General features: G+C 43.3%; 1 protein-coding gene across 1 annotated transcript in view; it reads right to left on the bottom strand.

Moving 5' to 3' along the window:
* The window catches only part of LOC136831272 (integral membrane protein 2B), a 119,808-nt gene that overhangs the window by 30,961 nt on the left and 64,502 nt on the right, over positions 1–24,345 (bottom strand). The window contains exons 3-4 of the mRNA XM_067091373.1: positions 19,261–19,342; positions 18,060–18,214 (exon numbers count right to left, since the gene is read on the bottom strand). Coding sequence (XP_066947474.1) covers positions 18,060–18,140 — 81 coding nt within the window. The 5' untranslated portion in view covers positions 18,141–18,214; positions 19,261–19,342. The remainder of the gene's footprint in view (positions 1–18,059; positions 18,215–19,260; positions 19,343–24,345) is intronic.

Genomic DNA, 24,345 nt, shown 5'->3' on the forward strand with positions numbered 1-24,345 from the left:
CACAGGCCAAACAACCTTTCCACGACGTCCGGGTGAAGGGACCACTCCGTCCCGATCACCTGATTCTGGCAGCTAAGCTTGTCTACCACTACATTCCTCTTGCCTGGAATGTACCTGGCCGATGGCTCAACTGAGCCAGCACCCACTTGTGCACCTGCATTGTCAACTGGTGAAACGTGAGGGACACTAGGTACCCCTGCTTGTTGACATATGCTGCTACCATGGTGTTGTTGCTCATCAATACACGGAGTGTCCCATCACTCGATCCTGGAACTCTTGGAGAGACAGGAAGGCTGCCTTGAGCTCCAGGATGTTGATGTAAAGGTCCTTGTCATCTCGGTGCCACACCCCGAAGTCAGCAACTCCTCCAGGTGTGCGCCCCATCCCTTGGTCGATGCGTCTGAAAACAGAAGCATGGCCAGAGGGGTAGTATGCAGACATACCCCTATTAAGAGGTTCCTGTTGTCCATCCACCAGTCCAGGTCCTCTCTCACCTCCTCAAAAAGAGGAATGAGAAAGGACTGGGGGTCTTGAGACTGGGACCAAAACTCCTTCAGTCTCCACTGCTGAGACCAAAGGTGAAGACGCCCATGAGGGACCGGCTTCTCCAATGACGACAGGTGACCGATGACGACCTGCCATTGCCGAGCTGGCTGTTCCTGTCGAGACAGAAACAGCTGTGCCCCCTTCCTGAACCTGTTGATACGAGAGTCCGAGGGGAAGACTTTCGCTGCTACCATATCTATCAGCATGCCCAGGTACTTTATCCTCTGCTTGGGGTTGAGATCCGACTTCTCAAGATTTACTATGATCCCAAGATCATGGCAAAACTTGAGGAGCTGACTCCTGTCCTGTAGCAACTGCGAGCAGGAGCTCGCCAGAACCAGCCAGTCATCGAGACACCTCAACAGACATATCCCGTGCATAAGGGCCCAAGCTGACACCAGGGTGAACACTCATGAACACCTGGGGAGCAGTCGAGAGCCCAAAACAGAGTGCCATGAATTGGAATACTGTCTCCCCAAGGATAAAGCGAAGGTACTTGCGAAAGGGCGGATGAATGGGTATTTGAAAATATGCAACCTTCAAGTCCACTGTAAGCATGAAGTCGTTCACCCCGATGGAGGCGAGCATGGATCGCACCATCTCCATCTTGAACCAAGTCTGGCGAATGAAACGGTTCAGGGGAGAGAGGTCTATGACTGGTTTCCAACCGCTCCGAGGCTTTCTCTACAAGAAAGATCCAGCTGTAAAAGCCTGGGGCCGATCTGACACGATTTCTACAACACCCTTGCTCAGCATGGCTTGCACTCCTTGCATCCGTGCGATATCCTTCAGAGATCCAGGAACATACGTACAGAGACAGACCGGTGTGACAGTGAGGGGTGGCCGAGACTCGAAGGGTAGTAGATATTCCTCCCGAAGGACATCCAGTCTTCTTTGAGGCCGGAACCTCGCGAGAAGGCTGAGCAGGGGACCTCTTCTCCATCTCGCCAGTTGTTCAGACTCAAGAGGCCAAAGTACCTTCCCAAGAACCTTGCTTGGTACTTGAGGAAGTGCCAGCAGGAAGAACTGAGAAACCTGCATGTCCGGGCCCTTTCTCTCGTCCTGTGCCCGTGTCGGTACAGAGAGAGGTCTCTTCGGTACCAGTTGTGCTAAAGAATCAGCGCAATGACCTCTGCAAAAGTCCTCTGTATCTCGGGGGTGCCCGCATCCTGGGGAAGAGGACCCTCGAGTCCTTCCAGGGTGCGGTCCCCGGATCTACTCTCCCCGCAGGAGGGAGAACCTCAGCAGACCCCTGGGATCCTTCCTGCACTACGCAGGCGTGCGATCTGGTTGATCCGAGAACCAAGCCAGGAGCGTAGGCCTTTGTAGTCGAACTACAGGGAGACAAATCACCAGTTCCTCTGGTCCGACTTGCACCTCCTAGGGGAAGCCCAGGAGGTTGAGGGACAGGCGAGGAGATCAGGCACCCCCGCCGGTCTTGCTGGCGGAACCAGCAGGAGCAGCAGGCTGAGAGCAGTCACCAACCCACGGTGATGACGGAAACCCAGGTCGAGGCAGTCCCCTATAAGTCCCAAGGGGGACTTCTTGTGGGGGGGGAGACAGCCTTCTTCTTCCTTGACCGACGAGCCTCAGAAGAAGAAGTGGAAGAGGTAGCAGATGAAGACAAAGACAAGGAAGATGATAACACCTTCCGAGACCTCTTCTTCGACTTCTTCTTCATCGTCGTCTTCAGGATGGCAGTCAGGTCCCCCATCCAGAAGGGATCAGCAGAAGATGCAGGAGCAGCCAAAGGGACCAGGGTAGCAGGAGCAACCTGGGCAGCAGAGATGTCAACAAGCAAGCCAGCAGCGACCGGGGCAGGTGGAGCAGCGCAGGATCCAGGGAAGCCAGGAGTCGAGACATGAGCAGCTGGCACGCTTGGAGCAGGAACAGGAGCCAGGCCAGGCTGACAGCCAGGTCAGCCAGGAGCCGGGACTGGAGTGGGGAACGAGCAGAGGTCAGCAACAGCAGACGAGAGAAAATTGCCTACCAGAAGAGAGGCAGTCCCTTAGAAGCCTCGCATGGCTCTCCCAAAGGAAACCTTTTCCCTGTTTCTTCTGGTGTTCGAACCAATAGGACTGAGACACCAAGCTGGGAACCCGACCAAGCACTAGTAAGCACTCGGAAGGAGGCAGTCCCTAGACGCCCAAAGGACTTCCAAGGGGGAAGCAGCAGTCTTCCTTTCCTTCAGCCGACAGAGGTCTATCGGGTTTCCCAGGACCCCCTCAAACCTCAGAGTTGAAAGGAAGAGGCAGCAGAAGAAGAAATTGAAGATAAGCTGACGACAACAGCGGCTACCTCCACAGGGCAACTTCCTGCAGCTTCACTCCGACATCTTCTACAGGATGGTGGACACAAAACATCGTAACCTCCAGGGCAGCTAGGCAGGATCACAACGGAAGCAGCCCAGGACACGACCACCAGAAGAAGCAGCAGGCGCGATCAGGACAGCCGATGCAGGAGCTATGGAAGCGGTTTGGAAGGCAGGAGCTAGAGCAATAACACACGAAGCACAGCAGGAGCAGACGGACCACAGGTAAGCCAGAGGCAGTGCCACAGCATACAAGAAGGCCTGCAATGACAGCGATTGACCCACATCGGAGGGAACAGAGTTGGAATGATCCAGATGTGGAACTATGCCATTCCAACCAGGTATTGTGGTTGATCCTGAAGCAAACACTGTATGAACATCGGGACTCCTTCAGGCAAGGATATCCCAACTGAGATATCCAGCCAACTACTGCTGCACCTACAATGCTCGCTATCAACCTGAAAGAAAAAGTAAAGATGATTAGTAGAGGGAGACTCCTCTCGCTCCGAGGGGAACTGCCTGCGAAGCAAGAGGAAGCCCCTGAGAAGAGGTCACCCGACCGTCCACCCCGACTCACGGTCTTTGCCCAAAGAGCGAGCAAAGAGGGCAAAGGAGATATAGTACAAGAACCTACAGGGAGAGAGATGGAAGGAGGGGAGGCCACCAAGGGCGCCCAGGAAGCAAAAATTACCGACGACCACCACAACCTCCCCCCTCCCCAACCTTCCACAGCGCAGATGGTGAAAAACAAAACTCAACACAAGTAGAAAGGAAGTAGTCTTGCCCTTGTATACGGAGGGTGTGAGCCCAAGAAGGGGCGAACTTGTTATGTACCAATCTGATAGGTTACAGTATATCCGAACATACAGGGAAACGCCTTCCATATCTAATTAAAGGGCTAATGGAAGAGAAGCATTACCACTCGGTTACATTCCTCTAAATACACCCTTGGCCATTAAACCCAAGACAGACGCAGGGGAACAACGGCCTACGCAAGGCTATCACAAATTGTGGGTTTGTATATTAATATCAAACATGCAATATACACACAAAAATACAGAAAGATCCCACTGGGATAAATAAAGAGCTCAACGACAGTCAGGCAAAAAGATCCGAAAATACATCTGCAAAGCATGATGGCCAAAAGCAAACTGGAATGTTTACATCCGGGAAGGCGGGTATTCTGGCCGTAACTACCATCAGCGGCCGTAACTACCTGATGGTAGTTACTGCATAACCACTTTGTTCAAGAGTTTAACGGCCATGTCCAGCTTCACCGTAAGTAATTCTGAATGTACAGGACTGATGGTTTGTATATCATGTCGGAACAAATCATTTTTTATGGGTGAAAATTTCGGGGTCGCACGATACATGAGATAGCGCGTTACACAAGTATATAAGATAATCTTGGCTTCTAGATAATTGCTTTGTGATTCACATGGTCAAAAGCTGCACTAAAATCTAAAATAATCATGCATGCCTATCACCCTCATCAATCATGCATGCCTATCACCCTCATCAATCATGCGTGCCTATCACCCTCATCAAGGGCATTCTCCAAGACAGCGCAGCACAATTACCCGGGCTTTTATGAAACCCAAACTGTAACGCTGGTAGCAAGTAATGATCTTCAACAAGCCCTCAAAGACACTTACAGAGCAACTTCTCAAAAACCTTTGATAAAACTGAGGTGATTGAAACTGACCTATACTCTTAGTGTTATGGGGATGGACTTAGTCCCTTAGGTAATGCAGCAATTTTTCCCCTCCTCCAAACAGAAGGAAAACTTGCAAGTATCTAACAAATCTTCTGAAAAAAGTTGTAATCTTAGAAGCAATGAAATCGGTAGTCTTTTTAAAAAGAATGAAAAAGGTCTCATTACAGTCTATCCTGCCATACCTCTCAAGCCCCAGAAACACAGTTTTGACTTAAATAGATATACTGTAGATCTGATGGCCATTGAATACAACTTAGGTTCTGGAATGCATGACTGAAGTACCAATAAGGACTCATCACACTGCTTGCTCAAAAATACTTGTTCCAAAAGTTTTTCAGTTTAGGACAATATACAGCTATTCAGTCAGCTCCTACAAGGGGAAGCAAGCTAGAATCAACTCCAAAGCGATGACTGAAGGGTAGACCACCACTTGTGGTCATCACCAATGGAGAACAAGATATCCTTCACACCCTCTTTGAAAGCTCTCTCAGAGAGAACCTGAGCTTGGCTTTTAAGCTCAATGAGATTAAGCCATGAAAAATCTGATCGATTTTTTCTCCACATAGTACATGATTAGCTTCTTGTTTTTCATCACAGGCACACTTACATGCAGCACTAAACCACTTGACACTTTTAAAAGGAATTTCTCTCTCAATAACAGTGCTAAGATGACCATGTGAACACTTAATATTTTGATGTCTATAAATATCACTCTGAGTTCCATAAGATCACAGTGAATACCAACCCATATGGCCTGGAATTTCAAGTATTGTATACCTTTCTTGAAAAGCTAACATTAAGAACCTAACCCATCTCCATTAACCTTAGTCAAACTACTGTAAGGTCTGATGAGCCCACCAGCAAACCTATGCCACAAGATACAATCCCTGTAACATCTGTGAATAACAGGTCGAGACAGTTGCCATGCTGGTGTGCGCGGATTCATTTATTAACCCTTTTGCTTCCCAATGACAATATAGATGTCATCCAAACTGAAGTCCTTTGCATTTTGATGACATATGCAATAAAAAAAAAAAAAAAAACGCACAAACCAACAGGCCAAATGAGGATAATTTTTGGTGAGAGTTCCTAATATTTTTTAATATGTATGTCACATGTATGATTATTTGTTTTGCATAGTTTTAGATTTTTATTCCATACTTACAGCATTTATCTTTTCCTGTGAGAGAGGAAATATTTTTTTTATACATACCATGTATTATGTTTATTTTGTACAGTTTAGATTTTGATTCTATAATTACATATCTCATTGAGAGAGAGAGAGAGAGAGAGAGAGAGAGAGAGAGAGAGAGAGAGAGAGAGAGAGAGAGAGAGAGAGAGAGAGAGAGAGAGAGAGAGAGAGAGAACACCTGAGTGCGACTTATTTTGCGGAAAATGTGACACTACTTTGTCATTCTTTTTATATTTTCCTTGGTATAATTACAACTTTTGCATTGTAATATATAGGTAATTTATCTGAGGTGCTATGGATAAAAATGAAGACTTTATCATGAATATGATATTTTAATGATAAAATAAGGTTTGTTCATACTTACCTGGCAGATATATATATAGCTGTATTCTCCGAAGTCCGACAGAATTCACAAAACTTACGACACACGCAGTGGGGAGTCCAGGTGGTTAGTACCCATTCCGCCGCTGGGAGGCGGATATCAGGAACCATTCCCATTTTCTATTCAGATTTTCATAGTGCCGTTGTCTCCTGAGGGGAGGTGGGTGGGCACTACGAATATATATCTGCCAGGTAAGTATGAACAAACCTTATTTTATCATTAAAATATCATTTTGTTCATGAAACTTACCTGTCAGATATATATATAGCTGAATCGCACCATTGGAGGTGGGCAGAGACAGCATAGGATTGAGAAACAAAACAATGTAGATGATTACACATCTTGGTTCCTTACCTTTTAGCATAGCTGACTTCGTGATTACTGTCACCCAAGTCTGCGTCTGCTTTACTGGAGTTTCCAACGAGGTAGAGACCTATATGGTTGGAGAGTTCCAGATGATCTGCCAACGGGGACGTGACCACTATGTGACCAGATCATAGCCCTCAAGAAGGAAGCAAAGAGACAAAAATAACCACCTGGCCTACCAAACATCGTGACTAGTTAAAAACTAAGGAAAAGGGAAGACTGCCCCCACAGTCTACCCCACAACCATAAAAACACAACCAAAAATTTTTTAAAAACTATTCCTAACCATACATTACAGGATAGGATGGGTACTGCCTCCTTCCCCAAGATCGTACCAGCGAAACGAAGGTCCCAATGAACAGCAAGACTCATACACTGTTCTTACGTCCTTTAGGTAATGAGAGGCGAACACAGAATGACTTCTCCAATAGGTGGCATTCAAAATATCGTTCAGAGCCATGTTCTTTTGAAAGGCTACTGACGTTGCAACAGCCCGAACCTCATGCGCCTTAACTTTCAAAAGTTTGAAGTCACTCTCCTGACAACTTTTATGCGCTTCTTGAATGGTGGACCTCAAGAAGAAAGCCAGCGCATTCTTTGACATGGGGACGTCAGGTCTTCTCACCGAGCACCATAACCTATCCGCAAGACCTCTTGACTCTTTCGTCTTGTCCAAGTAGAACTTCAGAGCCCGAACAGGGCATAGCAATCTTTCTGGTTCCTGACCCAGAATACCCGCCAAACCTTTTATTTCAAAGGACTTGGGCCAGGGGTGAGACGGGTTCTCATTCTTGGCAAGAAACGACGGGGTTGAAGAGAGCACACCGCATCGTATCCTTTAAAACCAATTAACTTGGATATTGCATGAATCTCACTGATTCTCTTTGCAGTAGCGAGAGCAACTAAAAATAACGTCTTCTTTGTTACGTCCCTCAAAGAAGCAGCATGAAGGGGTTCAAAGGGGCTTTGCATCAGGAACTTAAGAACTACGTCCAAATTCCAAGACGGAACCAAAAACTGATGCACCTTAGTCGTCTCGAACGACCTAATGAGGTCATGCAGGTCCGTATTGTTGGCGATATCTATTCCTCTGTGCCGAAAGACCGCCGACAACATACTCTTATATCCCTTAATAGTGGAGACTGCCACCTTCGGAACTTCCCTAAGAAAAAGAAGGAAGTCTGCAATCTGGCTCACAGTGGTCGAGGACGAGGAAATCCCTCTGCGTTTACACCACTGTCGAAATACGGCCCACTTCGACTGGTAAACCGCGATCGAAGATGTTCTCCTGGCTCTCGCGATCGCTCTTGCCACCTGCTTCGAAAAACCTCTCGCTCTCGCCAGCATTTCGATAGTCTGAACGCAGTCAGACCGAGAGCGGAGAGGTTTTGATGGTATCGTTCGAAGTGGGGCTGTCTGAGTAGATCTGGACGAAGAGGCAACACCTCGGAAAGTCTACCAGTAGCGACATTACCTCCGGGAACCACTCCTTGTAAGGCCAATACGGAGCGATCAGGGTCATCCTTGTGTCTTGCGACGACGCTAACTTCCTGACCACTTCTCCCAGGATCTTGAAGGGAGGAAAGCGTATAGGTCCAGACGAGACCAGTCCCAAAGAAGGGCGTCTATTGATACTGCTCCTGGATCCAGGACAGGAGAGCAGTAGAGCGGAAGCCTGTTGTTCTTCGATGTTGCAAACAGGTCTACTAAAGGGTCGCCCCATAAACCCCACAGTTTTTGACACACCTCCTGGTTCAGAGTCCACTCTGTCGGGAGTAGTTGATGACGACGACTTAGCAGGTCCGCTCTCACGTTCTGAACGCCTGCTACAAACCTCGTCAGGAGCGTAACGTTCCTGGAACTCGCCCACAACAGGATCTCTTTCGCAAGGACGAACAGGGAACGAGAATGAGTGCCTCCCTGCTTTTTCAGGTAAGCTAGAGCTGTGGTATTGTCCGCGTTTACCTGGACTGTGAGACCGGACACTTGATCTTGAAGAATCGAAGGGCTAGAAGAATCGCCCTAATTCTTTCATATTGATATGCCAGGTCACCTGTTCCCCTCTCCAGGTGCCTGACACTTCTCTCTTCCCCAATGTTGCTCCCCACCCCGACATTGACGCGTGCCGGAGAACAACACTAGGTCGGGGTTCGGAAGGCTGAGGACACGCCTTCTGAAAGCTTCGAGGGATCCAACCACCACCTGAGATGCTCCTTCACCTCGAGGGAAAGTTTGAGAGACAACTCGAGATTTCCCTTGTCTTCCCAGTTGTCTTGCAGGAAGAACTGAAGAGGCCTGAGATGTAGTCTCCCTAGGAAACAAACTTTTCCAGTGAGGAAATGGTCCCCAGCAGACTCATCCACTCCCTCACCGAACATGTTTCTTTCCCTAGGAAGGCTAGGACTTTTCCGTAGCACAGCTGTTGACGTTCCGGGACGGAAAAGCCCGAAAAAGCCACTGAGTCCATCTGAATCCCCAGATACACGATGGACTGTGTTGGGGTCAGGTGTGACTTTTCGAGGTTGACCAGCAGGCCGAGTTCTTTCGTCAGGTTCAAAGTTGCTTGTAGATCCTCCAGACACCTCTCCCTCGATGACGCTTTCGAATCAGCCAGTCGTCCAAGTAGAGCGACACACACGCACGCCTGTCAGATGCAGCCACCTTGCTACATTCCTCATGATGACGGTGAAAATCATGGGAGCTGTGGACAGGCCAAAGCAAAGAGCCCTGAATTGATACACCTTTCCCTTCAATACGAACCTCAGGAACTTCCTTGACTGAGGATGTATCGGTACGTGGAAGTACGCGTCCTGAAGGTCGAGGGATACCATCCAATCCCCTGGTCTTAAGGCTCCTAAAACAGACTGAGCCGTCTCCATCTTGAAAGTTTCTTTCACGACGAAGCGGTTCAGGCTGCTGACATCCAGCACAGGTCTCCAACTTCCCGACTGTTTGGGACCAGGAACAGCCTGTTGTAGAAGCCCGGGAATCCAGGTCTAAGACCTGTTCTACTGCTCTCTTGACGAGCATTTGCCGCAGCAGGTCGTACAGGATCTCTTGTTTCTCTGGACCGCACGCGACGGAGAGAGGTCCAGGGCTTAAAGGCTTAAGGGAGGGGAGAAAGGAAAGGGATCTTGTATCCTTTCTCTAAAACCGAAAGGGACCAACTGTCTGCCCTCTCACTTTCCAGGCCTCGGCAAACGCAAGAAGCCTGGCACCCACCGGTATCTGGAGGAGAATCACATCACTTCTTGCCCCTACCTCTAGCAAGGGCTTTTCCTCTCGAGAGGTTCTTTCCTCGGGAAGAAGGCTTTGAAGATGATCCGGCATGAAAGGGCTTCTTCATCTTGGGTGACTGCTGACGGGTTGACGTCGTCGAGGTCACGGGAACCGCAGGGCGCTTCGATGACTGTGCCAACAGGTCCTGTGTGGTCTTCTCTTGCAAGCTTGCAGCGATGTCCTTTACCATCGAAGCCGGGAAAAGATGACTAGAAAGGGGAGCAAACAAAAGTTCTTTCTGTGCCAAGGAGACGGACTTCGTGGCGAAACCGCAGAAGAGTGACCTCTTCTTGAGCACTCCAGTCGCAAAGTGCGAGGCCAATTCGTCAGAACCATCTCGGACCACCTTGTCCATGCAAGACAAGATGCTCGAAAGGTCCGACAAGGAGATCGAGTCCTGACTCCGCGACTTAAGGTCCAAAGCTCCAAGGCACCAGTCAAGGAAGTTGAAAACTTCTAGCGTCTTGAAGAGGCCCTTCAAATGATGGTCCATCTCCGAAAGAGTCCAGGGAACCTTGGCCGTCGACAGATGAGACCTCCTACTCGAATCAACGAGAGAGGCGAAGTCTCCCTTAGATGAGGAAGGAAGACGTAAGCCTAAGTCTTCTCCGGTCTCATACCACATCGCCGCTTTACCCAAGAGTCTTGAAGGGGGAAGGGCGAAAGAAGACTTTCCTTGAGCTTTGCGGGAGTCCATCCACAAATGGACTTTCTTGAAGGCCCGCTTAGTGGAAAGCGATTTAGTCATCTTCAGAAATCCCGGGGCTTTCCTAGACTTAGACGAAGTCAGTTGAGAAGGAGGAGAGAGAGGTACTGCCGGCAGAAACTTGTCGGGAAACAAATCCATCAAAAGCTTGACGAGAATCTGGTAGTCCGACGACGAGGACTGATCCTTAATCTCTTCTTCAGACTCCGAGTCCTTGAGTCTATCTCCAACATCTGGCGGGGAAGTGCAGAGAGAAGTTGGAGAGGAAACACGCCGCAGGGACCTCTGCTTGGAAGAGGAACTGGCGTGCAAAGCAGCAGGAGAACCAGGAACCACACGAGAGACGACAGCAACGGCAGGTGGAGCGTCTTGAAGGGAGTCATGAACGTCTATCGGGGCGTCACGTCTGGCAGCATGACGAGCTTCTTGAGCGTCCAATCGAGCGTCACGTCTGGCAGCATGACGAACGTCAGGATCGTCCCTTAGAGCGTCACGCCTGGCAGCATGCGAAGGTGACGAACGAGGAGCAGGAGAAGGAGAACGCCTAGGTCTCTTCACTGGAAGTCTAACATCCTTCCGACGAGTACGGGACCTGGACTCTCTCTCTGCAATGAATGAGGAGAGTTGCTGCTGCATGGAGGAAATAAGGGTCCTCGTTGGTGACGCCTCTCTCTCTGGAGAATTACGTAACCTGGAGGAAGAGGGACGAGGGGATGTCCTAATCCTCTTCTCCTGAGGAGGGAGAGCTCTGTCTCTGGAGCGACTTGGGCGCTCAAACACGTCTTCTTCGGAAGACGTCCTGTACTTCTTTTGCGGGGGGAACGCATCCACAAACTCTGGCGAGGAGCACAGAGTAGGAGAGAGAGGACATGAAGCGTCCTCCTCCCTAAAGCTTCTCTTAAGAGGGCGAGAGTCTACCTGACGGTTCCAACCCCTGCGTGGGGAGGACGTGTCAGAAGACGAGAAGCAGTCCCTCAGGACACGAGCACGAGCTCGCGCCTGGGCAGCCTGGGAAACGTCTTCAGGACCTGCCGAAGGGACGCCAGACTGGTGGGGTTCCCGTCACCCCCTCCTTCGGCTTTCGACATGCTCTCTCCTGAGTCCTGGGAGTCCAGCAGAGGTCCAGGCCTAGAGGCATGATGGGGCGGTCTGACGCCCCCTCCACTACACTGGGGGCACTAGTCACTTCACAACACTTTTCTTGGAGAGCTGACACCTTAGATTCTAATGCACGAATCGATTCCATCATGGCGGAAAGCATATTAGTCTCCACTGGCACGATCTCAGGGGCTGGAGACAAAACCACAGGGTTAGGTTCTAAAGGTACAGGGAGTTAGGGCCGACATCAACACTTCCAAAGAGAAGCACTCCTGGAGGAAGACCTCCTCAGTCGATCACGCTCCAACTTCCTCACATATTTATCATACGCTCTCCATTCATTTTCAGTCAAAGAAGCACATTCATCACACCTATCATTCAACATGCATATATGCTTCCTACAGTTAGAACATACAGAGTGAGGGTCAACCGCAGCTTTCGGCAACCTCACCTTACACTCAGACATCACACACACACGGTAACTAGCAGAGCTAGACCCAGACATAATGATAGTCTAATTCCAATCAAATCAAAGCCAAAGAAAAGTCAAAAAAGCGTATGCCGATCTACCGATCCAAAGTCAAAATACCAAAAGACAATCAGATACTTAAGCAAAAAGCAAATCCTATGACGGAGGTGCAGACAACAGGTGTTGACAACACCGGCGACAGAGAAAATCTGAATAGAAAATGGGAATGGTTCCTGATATCCGCCTCCCAGCGGCGGGAATGGGTACTAACCACCTGGACTCCCCACTGCGTGTGTCGTAAGTTTTGTGAATTCTGTCGGACTTCGGAGAATACAGCTATATATATATCTGACAGGTAAGTTTCATGAACAAAAGTTTCTTTAGAAACTTTTTTTTTGGGGGGACAGTGCAAAGTTATCCCATATCTCATAAATTATACCTGTACTCTTTATTTCACCTACATAAACATATTTAGGGGACTTTTTTTATGCCATTGTATAGAGGAATCTTTCTGCTGCCAAATGAAATAAAACTGAGCAGTCTACCCTGAAAATTGTTGGAGGTAAGCATCTTTACTTTTTTGTGCAGTATGCACAATATGCATGGGTGACTTACTTTTCCTAAAGATAAATTATGCTAATTTGTCACCTTTTCATATTTGCCTTGCTATAGCTACAACTTTTTGCCCTGCAATGACTAAGTAATTTTTCCATGCTATGAATAAAAACCAAAAACTTTATTGCTAACAGTTTTTTTTGGCAATTTTTTTGGGGGGGAGAGTGCAAAATTTTCTCGAATCTTGTAATTTCTACTCATTATCCCATCTACATGAAAGTTATTTTGGGGGATTTTTTATGCCATTATACAGAAAAATCATTCTGCTGAAAAATGAAAAAAAAAAAAAATTAGCAGTTTACCTTGAAACTGTAGGATCTGCATCTTTGGAAAAAAAAAAAAGGTATAAACATTTACAGTATATGCCTACTGCTCGAGTCACTGCCACTTCCCACATACACAATTGTTTATAAAGGTCATAAGCAAAAGGGTTAACTGCTCACAACCAGAAATAGTGGAAAAATCTACAGCCGTAACACCGTGTATATCTGGGGCAATAACTGAGATCAGCCATTCAGTGTGATGAGCACTGTAGTTACCAATGAAAATGAAACAGGCCTCATACTCGACTTCCTGTACTGCTGCGACTTTGGAAGCAAGCAGTCATAAATAAACTAATCCAAATCTGGGTTCCTCTAACTGGCAAAAACAAAGATTTGCTAGTCTATCACCTATACCCACAACCATTAATGCCGACTCTATGACATCACGGAATTTTACAAACTCCTTGTCTATTGCTTCAATTTCTGTGTTCTTAGCCATACCCAAGAGTTCATGCACTGTCTTTTTATCCAACTCACTAGTCATCACATTTCCTGACACATTATCACTCCTTCCACTCCAACATATATCTTTTTAAAGATCAGATGTACCTCCATCCTTTCATCTTTTCACAAAGTAGATAGGTATATTATTCTATTTATTTTCCATCTACCCTGTACTAACCACAAAATACAACAAACTTTTCCTCACCATTGCACCTTTCCCTAGTTTACTGATAAATACTGTTCACTGAAGCCTCTTTCCAAACACATCTCCACAACTCTCCCCATGCTCACTGACTCAAAGAACTCTTCCTACCAACGGTGCCATCTCTCTCACTGTCAACTACTGTCACAACAAGTCCCTTAACACAAACATCTTTTCACATCTGCCAAACCAAACTCTCTCCACAAATTCTATAAAAAAAACTGTCAAACTACCACTACTGTATTCTTTCACCCATCTTCACAATCTTCCTCACATTACAAGTACAGTACTAACCTTCTGAGCTCTACAACCTTCAGCTACTCCAGACACAATCACAATTTGTCCCATTCATGCACACAATGCCACTTCATCTATGTGCAACTTTCTTACAAATAAAGTGACAAAACATGCAACTTTCTTACAAATAAGCTATCATACATTTTGTCTCTTTCATCTGTTTGGAAACTCTTAGTTTCACCACACTCTCATGAACAGTGCTCAGGAGGTTGGATTTCTTGCGTTCAGGTAACCTAATTTACTACCAACTTTATGTACACCATAGAATGACAACCAAGGTATTTCTTCCTGATGAAAAATGTAAGAGAGTTGACTATTGGCTCCAAAAGTTTTCAGTTTCAATTTAATCCTACTAGTGTTTGCAGGGTCACTCCTAATGATTACTGGTTCCTCCTTATGTGAATGTTGTGCTTGTGCTGGGATTTACAAATTTCTGCTTCAAGCACAAAGGTGTATCTTGTTACATTACAGTTTAAACTATTGCCTATGCCACTGAGACATAATATCAAAGATTCTTAAATTGCAAAGTATTTCAAAACTTTCCCTTTCCTGAAATTGCACACACTAGCCCACATTCATTATCAGCATGACTTCACTTTATGAATGATTCCTACTGTTTGAAATGTCACAGTGAATGGAGTAATCAGTGGGTCAAATTTCATAATGTGGTGCAAGTGAATATACTTATGGAGATATTACTAGCTCAAGGTGCAGCAATTATAATAACTAAAGATAAACCAATTTTAATAACTAAAGATAAACCAATGATAATAACTCACGATGCACCAGTTATAATCACCCATGAAGCACCCATTATAAATGGCGACACAAAATTTATATTAAGAATCATGCAGATATATCATTGAAATATGTAGTGGTTAACAAATAAACAAATGTGTCAATTTGTAAATCCAAGTTTTCTGTACGATGTACAATTTTACAAGTTACCTGTAATCAATATGAACAACAAATGTTAGTTTCAATAGTTTTTTTTAAGTATTTTCACTAATTTTGATAATAGCTTCCAATGCAAAAACTGGCAAATTTGCATGGGTTTATCCTAACCTATCTATCTTTAACCTAACCTAGCACAGGATGTCACAACCTACCTAACAAGGGATAATTTCATAATCACAAAAATGATATACTGTACAGATCACAACACACACTAAACACAATAATGACCAACAAGAATAATTCATGCATACAGCAATGCATCAGCTAGCTAAAGCTACAATTAATACATGATATCAATACCTCCGTGTACTCATTTGCAATTGGAATGGTATGCAAGAAAGCTTATTCAAACTAATAAATAATTTTAATGCAGCCTTTGGATATTTTAAACAAGTCAAATACTTAAATATTTAAGGTTCAATGCAAGAGCACATCATAACTTACATTGCTTCTGTAATTTAGACTGAAGGTGCACCACACACACAAAACCCTCGACTTTAACCATAATTCACAAACTGGACTTTTTGAATACTTGGCCATATTTCATGCAACAATGTTCCAAAATAAGGTAAAACTGAAGACTACTATCACAGCTCTCTGGTTTTGGTAACTACGTTTATTTGCAAAATGGACACCATGTTTAGTACCAGCCCTTTGGGGATGAACATAAAAAATATGCAAACGATATTAAAAACTATAAACATAAGTAAAAGACATAAGCATAAACAAAAACAAACAAAAGACAGTGAACATTCCGATCAGTGACTGGCAGGAACTGTAATTATGCATAGGCTACAGAAGCAAAACTAAAATTTGTAAATCTAGCCTAATAGACAAGAATTTTAGGTTCAGCTACCTCCTGGTCACTGCAATAGCCTTAGGCAAACTGACCACAGTTTTGTACTTTTCAAGAACTGTCAATTTTTTCATGTTGGCCCTGAATAAATGGACTAATACCCTATCCTATAATGCTAAAAAAGAGCACTGCAAGGAGATATCATTTATTACTAAAATTTGTGGCAGAACAATGTAAGAAAAGGGGGTAATCCTACAGTTTAAAGGTCTAGATTCACTGCTCCCTTGTGTGTTTAAGTTTTCTTTCCTATTTCAAATTTCTTTTTTCGACAGATCTGTAAACAGAAGTATACTTGCTAAAATATGAGGAGTTTATCTGCATCCAGAAGTAGAGATTTAAAAAAAAAAAAAAAAAAAAAAAAAGGGAATAAAACTCTGGACCTCACACGAATTGTGTACTGTGTCTGCAACTGTTTGTGGAGCGAATGCTTAGGATCCAGGAACCAAGTAGGAACCTGGCACAGGCTCTTACTCCTCAGTAGCCACTTTTTGATCAATCTTAAAAAATTAGCAATTTATCTGCTTACAGAAGTAGAGATTTACAATTTTCTCAAAATTCTATGGGTCCGTATCCCCTAATATATGTCTGTGTTTATTTACGGTCTCCCTTTATTCCCTTAGTTTTTTTACAATCTCTGCTTCTGTAGCAGATAAACTGCACATTTTTTCATTGTTTTCCTTGACTCAATAAATATTTGATCAATCTGTGAGCTGATCTTGATTTTACTTAATGCAGTGAATTTGGACCCCTACACTATAGGATTACCAAAATGGGTATATAAAATATAGTAAGGTAATTCTAAGCCGGCTGTTCGCGGAGAGCTAGCCTATGGCAATTCATGTTTTCCTATGTTATTTTGCCTGCTGAACAAGAATTTAAAATAATATTTTGTCGGTCGGCTGTAACTAAAATGTAATTGTCCCTTGAAAACTGCACGTCTGTACCAGTGGGTCCCACACAGCTCAAGGGTAAATTACAGTTTAGCAGCAGCCGACTGGCAAAATATTACCTTAAATTCTTGTTAAGCAAGTAAAATAACATAGAAAAATGTCAATTGCCATAATCTAGCTCCACTGTACACTACTCGAAGCTTTTGTAAACAGGATACAAAACATTACCATTTCCGCTTTCAACTTGGGTGGCCTCTATAGGTCGCCGTGGCAGAACGACGCTGCGTGCCTTATCTGCATTTTTAAAGATTCCTGCAAGCTCGTGTGTTCTGGCAAGAGGTAACTATTTTAAATTCTTGTTCAGCAAGTAAAATAACTCAGGAAAACATCAATTGCCAGTCTTTCACTGCTCTCGCTAAGAGCAGAAAACCGGAAGCTGCTGACTAGTGAACCGAAAGCTAGCATATGCGTGTTAAGGCTTAGAATCAGTAGTACTAGTAATGAATGAAAAGTGCCTTTGGAACAGCTCCCACTATCCATTTATTTGCCCTTATTTTTACACTTGTTTTTCGTGTTCCAAATGACACATATAACAAGAAATACAACAATATGGTACCCAAACCTTTTCCCAAGTTATTTAGCCTCCCCCACTAAAAACCAAAATTCCCAACAGGTCCCCCTTACTGTTAGCTATTCTCGAAAGGGTTTTACCACACCAGTTCTAAGATAATTTAATGCTTAAATACAGCTGAGCAACAAAATATTACTTCAAATTCTTGTTCAACAGGTAAAGTTCTATAGAAAAACATCAACTGCCACAGCCTAGCACACCGCCGCAGAGCATCTATATAATTCTACGATCTACCTACAGTACAATTAAGAATTTATGAACTTGACTGAAATATGTGAAATTTACCGTCGTTTGTTTACGTTTTTACGATCACCCCCGAGAGGCTGGTACTCAACACAGCGCCCCGTAGATTTACAGGGTAGGCCTATCCGGTAACTAAGTAAATGAAAGTTAACAAAGCCCTGACAATGACGATACAAAAACAACCGTTCACATGAACTAAATAAACTGGAACGATCTTAACTAGGTTTAATACAGGCCAAGGCCTGCACTGTATTCATGATAGGCCTATGTTGCGCCTACCGCAGGCTATTCTACGCCTAAAAGGAAGAAGGCTTCAAATAACAATGCGAACCTTTGAGCATATAAACTGTGGTACACCATCAACAAATGCCAATCCAAAAGTGAACGGCACCGACATTTTTTCTCCTGCAATCGGGTGTAACTACCCAAGGATAGTCTAACAACGCAGTCTTCGGGGTCTTTCAAGACATAGGTTAGACTGCCTTTATCCAATAATAATAATAATTTGGCAGAATAACACGTAACGCCCACTTACGAGTGCTTCGTTGACCACCAGTGGCTTTTCCAGCGGCTTCTCATTCTTCTTTTCCGTGATGGGTTTGGTGACAATCGTCATTTTTGCGGAGGAAGGACGGTGTGAGGCAGAAGCAAAGTTTCCAAGTCCTCTCAGCCAGACTACATTCAGTAACACTGCAGCAATAATCAATAGAGGAATATAAGTGTCGGAAAGAATCTGTTATGCGGGTTTGGGCGACAGCCCACTCGTGCTCAGAGAGCTGAATACTAAATCTGAATCCTTTTATAGGATCGGATTCTTCTACTGGTGTCGGAAACAGCCCACATCACGGCACTTATACTGACGTGATTCTGTTCATTGCTAGGCAATGAGTTTAAGTTACCAGAAAGATATTAAACGCATATATTTTATCGCGGTCATTCAGATTTTATATGTGTAAGATTCTTACTTCTAAAATATCGTTGTATCTATGTGATGAGTAATAATGCAAATCTCTACTTCGGACGCTTTTGTTCGGCTATCGTTAGTACGAATATTTAAACATCTGTCAACTTTAGTTTCAGGAAATTTCGTCTGCTTTCAGAAGTCGTGAACCTTTGTTAAAGTCGTTAACCTTTTTTAACAACAAACAAATTACAAATAATGTTGTTCCTGTTCTCAGAAATAGATGACGGTAAGCTGCGGTGCTGTTATTTTATGGAGATCGAAAGCAAGTTAAATTGTAAACAAAATGGGATGTGACGTATGAATATGGGTGTAACTAAGAGGAGTGTTTTTGACATTACTGCGATGTTTATTTGCTGACCCTGGGTGCATGTGAACTTTGCAGGATGATACATTTAAGTATGCAGGAACTACACAAGCCTAGCTCTGCTATATTTCCTTAAGGTTATCAGTCAATGCTATGGCGAAATATCATTAGATTCGTAGTTACAAACGCAGAAAAGTGAAACTTAGTTAATTCAATCGCATATTTTCGTCATCCGTTATGTATCTATGTAGATAGTGGCAACCATGAGACCAAGGATGATATTGTAGAAGGCAGAGTGTCTATGACGTTAGGAATAGAAGGCGGAATTAGGTCATCAACGCACTACAACCCCTATGGGCACACATGCCTGCTATCTGATTCCTTCTGTTTAGTCATCTCTCAATGTTTCAATGTGTGTATAAGCAAAAGAAAACTGATGTGACTTGAAGAAAAACTAACACTACTTGCCTGGTTTTATTGCGTGGTTGGTTCCGCGTACAGAGCCCCGTTACATAATGTAAATGATCAAACGTTTGAACACGGAGGGGTTCTGTAAACAAACAAATACACAATTAGCTATTTGAAATAGAATCTTGGGTATTTCACATGGATGAAAAAATAGATGGAAGATAAGGATACATGGACGTCGGTTCATTATTATTACTGTACTAGTGTAACCGTACAGTCTAAACTAACAATAATTTAAGAGAGGGTCGAGACTGCAAGTACATATCGATTGTGTGTCCAGTTTTCTTCAGTACCTCTAAACAAAATCAAGATGGGTTAGATATAGTTTTATTGCATGCACCAACATTGCAGTGTTCGTGCATCCCTGTCAATTTGCATAATAATCAATGTGTGTGTGTGTGTGTGTGTGTGTGAAGACATCAAGTTGAATTAGTTAATGAAGAGGAGGAGCTGAGAATTTTGATGAAGGAAAATAAGAGATTAGTTGGTGTGCAATTGTGAGACAGAAGGGGAGAGCGTGAATAGGACTACTGGATAATGAAAAAGGTGGTCAAGAGGAAATGAAGGTGAAAAAAATAAGGCTTATGAAAAGAAGGCAGAGGGAATGTGCACAAGGACTTGAGAAAAAATAAGTTATTCCGCAAGGAAGGAAAAGCAGAGTAACAGGATAATGAGCAAATGAGTCTAAAATCAAAAGATGCTAATAGAGAGATACTAACATGAGTAAATTTAGTCTTGACTGATGGACTGAGTATGTCACAGATTTGTATAATGTAATGTGAAAGGTATGAGAGAGGCATAGCTGATGTTGCAAGAAAGGAAGGAAGCGTTACAAATTGGAGATTGCTGATGGAAATGTTTGCTGCGTAAGTACAGATGACAATTAATTGATTAAAAATGAAAATACCAGGTGTTAATGGGCTTATAATTGAATTAAGTGCTGTGGTACAGTGCTGAAAATTTGATTGGGTAGCTGACAAAGGCTTATGTCTGGATGAGGTTAAGGTTACAAAGAAATGGGTACGAGGTAGAAGAATTATAAGAGCACAATGTTATTTAGTGCACCAGAGAAGGTGTATCGGGAGGATGTTGATTGAAAAGGCAGATGACTGAAGGACACCAAGCAGGAGAACTGTGTGAGATTGGTCAAGGAAGAGATGCTATGGCTTCAAAATTTGTTATGAAACAGTTTGAAAGTAAAAGGAAAAGAGTTATGAATGGGATTCATGGGCATAGAAAATGCTTCTGAGTATAGAGAAGTTAAGTATACCTTAGTTTTACCAGACCACTGAGCTGATTAACAGCTGAGAGATGCAATGGAAGGTTGTTGAGGGAATGTGGTATAGAGTTTTAAGTTGATGTGAGCAATAAAAAAAAAATTATGAAGAAAGTGAATCATTTGTCAGAATTAGTAGCTGGGAGAGTGACTGGTTTGGTGTGAAAATGAGACAGAGACAAGGGTGTGTTATGGCTCCGTGTATTTTTAATAACAATGGATAGAGTTATGAGAGAAATCAGAGAAAGAACAGCTTATGTGGATGCAAACGTGTAGGATAAGAAACTGGGTCCTGAAGTGTAATTCTCATATTTTCTCTTTTCATGAACTGTGTGGGTTATTTGCTTCATCACTGTTACCTTAATAAAAGCGTGATAGAATAATTGTTCACAAGAACATAAAGAAATTGTGTTTCTTCTCCCTAAACTGCACAAGCTAGACTGGCTATTTTCCCACCCAGTCTGGACGAAGCATTGACCGAGTCAGTTCGACAGAGATGACACGTAACCAACTCAAACAAAAAATTAAGATGGTCGCACTCTTGTGTGAAAATTCTCATTTGTTTCTAAAACTTTGTTTTCAGATGGCATGCAGTGTGACTGACCACCTTCCTCTTGTTACTTCGGTGTGAAAGCTGCCTTGGTTATGTGACAGGGAGCGAGGAAACTGATGACGGTGTAGTGGCTTTTCAACAAGATGTATTCTTCCTTCCTCCCGTCTCTCTTTTCGTCTTGGGATTTAGGTAGTGCCCAGATCGGTCTATCTTCTGGGCCGATTTCTCCGTACGTACTATCCTCCCATATCTTCCTATAATTTTGGAGAGACCTACGGTAAAAAAAAATCTTATCTAATCTACCCAACGATCAAAGAAACTTTTTAGAAAACTGGGATGCGGTAAAATCGAGATAATCCAGTCCAGTGATGCCATTGACTTTGATAAGATACATATGCTCAAGATATCACAAAAAAAAAAAAAAAAACGCTTGGCTTCGTTTGTCACTGAGGTCGCTTCTTATCATCCTCTCTACTAAGGTGCAAACTTTTTACCTGGCGTTACCCAACTATCACTGTGTAGGATATCCAGTGCCCGAAGTAAGTCAGCATATATACAGGGGTCTGCCTTCCAGTTGTGACTTAGTCACTTCAACTTTAGAAACGAAGGGCATCAAGAATCAACAAGAGAGAACTAGCAAAAGCAGTAGCAGGGATAGGCCTATGCAACGGCTCTGGCGAGTTGCCTGTCCCAGTGGCACGCAGAATATCAGTAAAAGAAAAAAAAAATCACGAGATAGATGAATAAAAATATTTTTAGTCTGTTTGTGAATCTTTTAGGCATAGTATTGCAAAGCCCATTTTGAAAACCTGAAATCTAATTACGTCCAGTCCGATGCGCAGAGAGTTATCAACACATGAAATCACTGCTGTAACAACATCAGCGTTAAAATCAATTAGCTGAGTTTCGTGATGACGGAAAACCGTTGTGACAGTCACTCTGTTTAAAAAGCGCGAAACCTTACATACGCTTCATGTGCTGACGATTTGGCAGTGCTACATTCTTGGCGGAAGCCCATTTCGGTAAGAGTTGTGAGTAAATTTATTTGCTGTGATACTAGTAATGCAACTATCCTACATAACATCACGTGAAGATATAAATAGCCTTTAAAAGAGCACCTGTATTAATCATGTGAAGAATACCAGTAAATGATAAATTATACCAATGGTGATACCTATCCCTGGGTTATCCATCAAAATGATGGTTGTCTCCAAAAATCACTGAGTCACGTACACCAGGCTTCAAATTCAGTCCAGTTGACCTCAAAGTCACAGAGTGAAAACCTCAGTTTACATTTTCTTGGATTTTACTGTCGCATTGTACCTTTGACCTTTGCGTCAGGAAGGGCACGATTTTCCCTTTCCCCCCCACTCCTTTTCTCAGAAGCGTTCTTCAGTAATGCTAGACAATACCACTTTAAGGCTTCATAACAGCAATTCCTCTTTTACGTTAAAAACAGGATATTTTCTGCGTGGGTTGGAACTAAATATTCAACACATAACGTGAATAGTGGGTAAGCTGCTTTCTCATTATCCTTTAGGTGAAGTATATTTTGATAAAGTTGGCGCTGTTGCGTTACCATCACCTGGATATAATACTGTATTCCTCGAAAGCATAAATGTAGTTAAAAAAAAAAGATTTGTCGTCCACGGATGAAAAGAGAGTACGCGTAATAATTGAGTACGAAAATTAAATTGAAATTTGAACGGAATTAAGAAACATTCTCATTTTGCTATGAATTCTGTCAAAAAAAAAAAGAAATCAAAGGAAAAATGCTGATGAAGCTAAGTTACGCCTAGATGGGGATAAGATCAAGTTCCATAAAGGAAATGAAGAGACCCATAAAAATAAGTAAGGGCCTATAACCAGGAATAACGATAAAAAAAAGACTCCAGTTAAAAGAAATGAAATAAAAAGAGTCCGTAAGAGACAATAAACGCCCATAAATGAGAACAAATACACATTCACATAAACAGTCAAATCAAAAGACGCATCCTGTTATTATACTGCCGTCTCGCCGAGTTGCCAAGCTGTAATTTGTGTGACATTTAATCTCCAACACAGCGGTGGAGTTGCCACGTGACATAAATTTCCTCATCGCCTTTAACAGAATCCTTTATTTCTTTCAGTTGTAAAGAGGGTACGGCTCACAATAATTCCCACTAAAGGGCACAGAACAAAATTAAGGTTTAATACACAGATAGAAATCGGTGTGGAAAAAAACGAAGTATAACACAGTATAGGCATTGGTGAGGATTCATTACGATGATATTACTGTATTACACTGCTGTGGTAACGCTATGGAAATATGACACATACAGACCAACGCGGGATTTACCTCTAAGCTTTTCGCTTTTACGTCTTTATAGCTCCACTGACTTATGTCATTATTCCAGTTTTTGTAGTTATTATTCAGTTTTAATTCTTGCTGTTTGCTTATAATTATGCTCTTCACATGCGTGCTACACGTTTTGTGTGCGTGTTATCAACAGTATCAACAACAATAATAATAATGAGGCAGCAGTGAATTAAATATATAAATAAGTAAATAAATAGGCACCCCCCCTTTCTCTCTCTCTCTCTCTCTCTCTCTCTCTCTCTCTCTCTCTCTCTCTCTCTCTCTAAATTTTATCTTTTCCCCATTTTATGGACACGCAAGAGCCTTCTTCCCTCTTGGTATAATTTTTTAATACAGCGTGTCTTCCCACTCTTTTACGAAGTTGCACTGTCTTCATTGCCCTTTCGTATTTTCATATATATATTTTTTTTATTTTCTTTTTTACACGGCTTTCATTATTATTATTATTATTATTATTATTATTATTATTATTATTATTATTATACAGACGACGAACCCTACTCCAATGGCACAAGCCCACATGTAACAGAAGGTAATGGGAAATACAGAAGGAAGAAATCACTTATTAAAAAAGAAAAAAATAAATAAATAGAAAAATATAACTTAAAATACAAGAATTTTCGCCACATCTTATGAAGTTACGCAGTCTGTCTGCGTCATATATTGCATATAGTTTCGTAGTTTTCCTTTTCTGTTCTGATGCCAGATATTCAAAAGTAATCCATGTTAACCCTCACCCGTATGTCTGTCGACCTGTCTGTTTCCGTTACAGACGAACCAATGTTGGAAGTCCGAACAGGGCGAGGCAGGAATGTTATGCTAGAGTTACTTAAAACTACGACAAGCGTCTGCCACCTTGGGCTATAAATTATGTACATGATTGATAATCGATTGGTA

The sequence above is a fragment of the Macrobrachium rosenbergii genome, chromosome 48, assembly GCF_040412425.1.
Source record: "Macrobrachium rosenbergii isolate ZJJX-2024 chromosome 48, ASM4041242v1, whole genome shotgun sequence".
Classification (NCBI taxonomy): Eukaryota; Metazoa; Arthropoda; class Malacostraca; order Decapoda; family Palaemonidae; genus Macrobrachium; species Macrobrachium rosenbergii.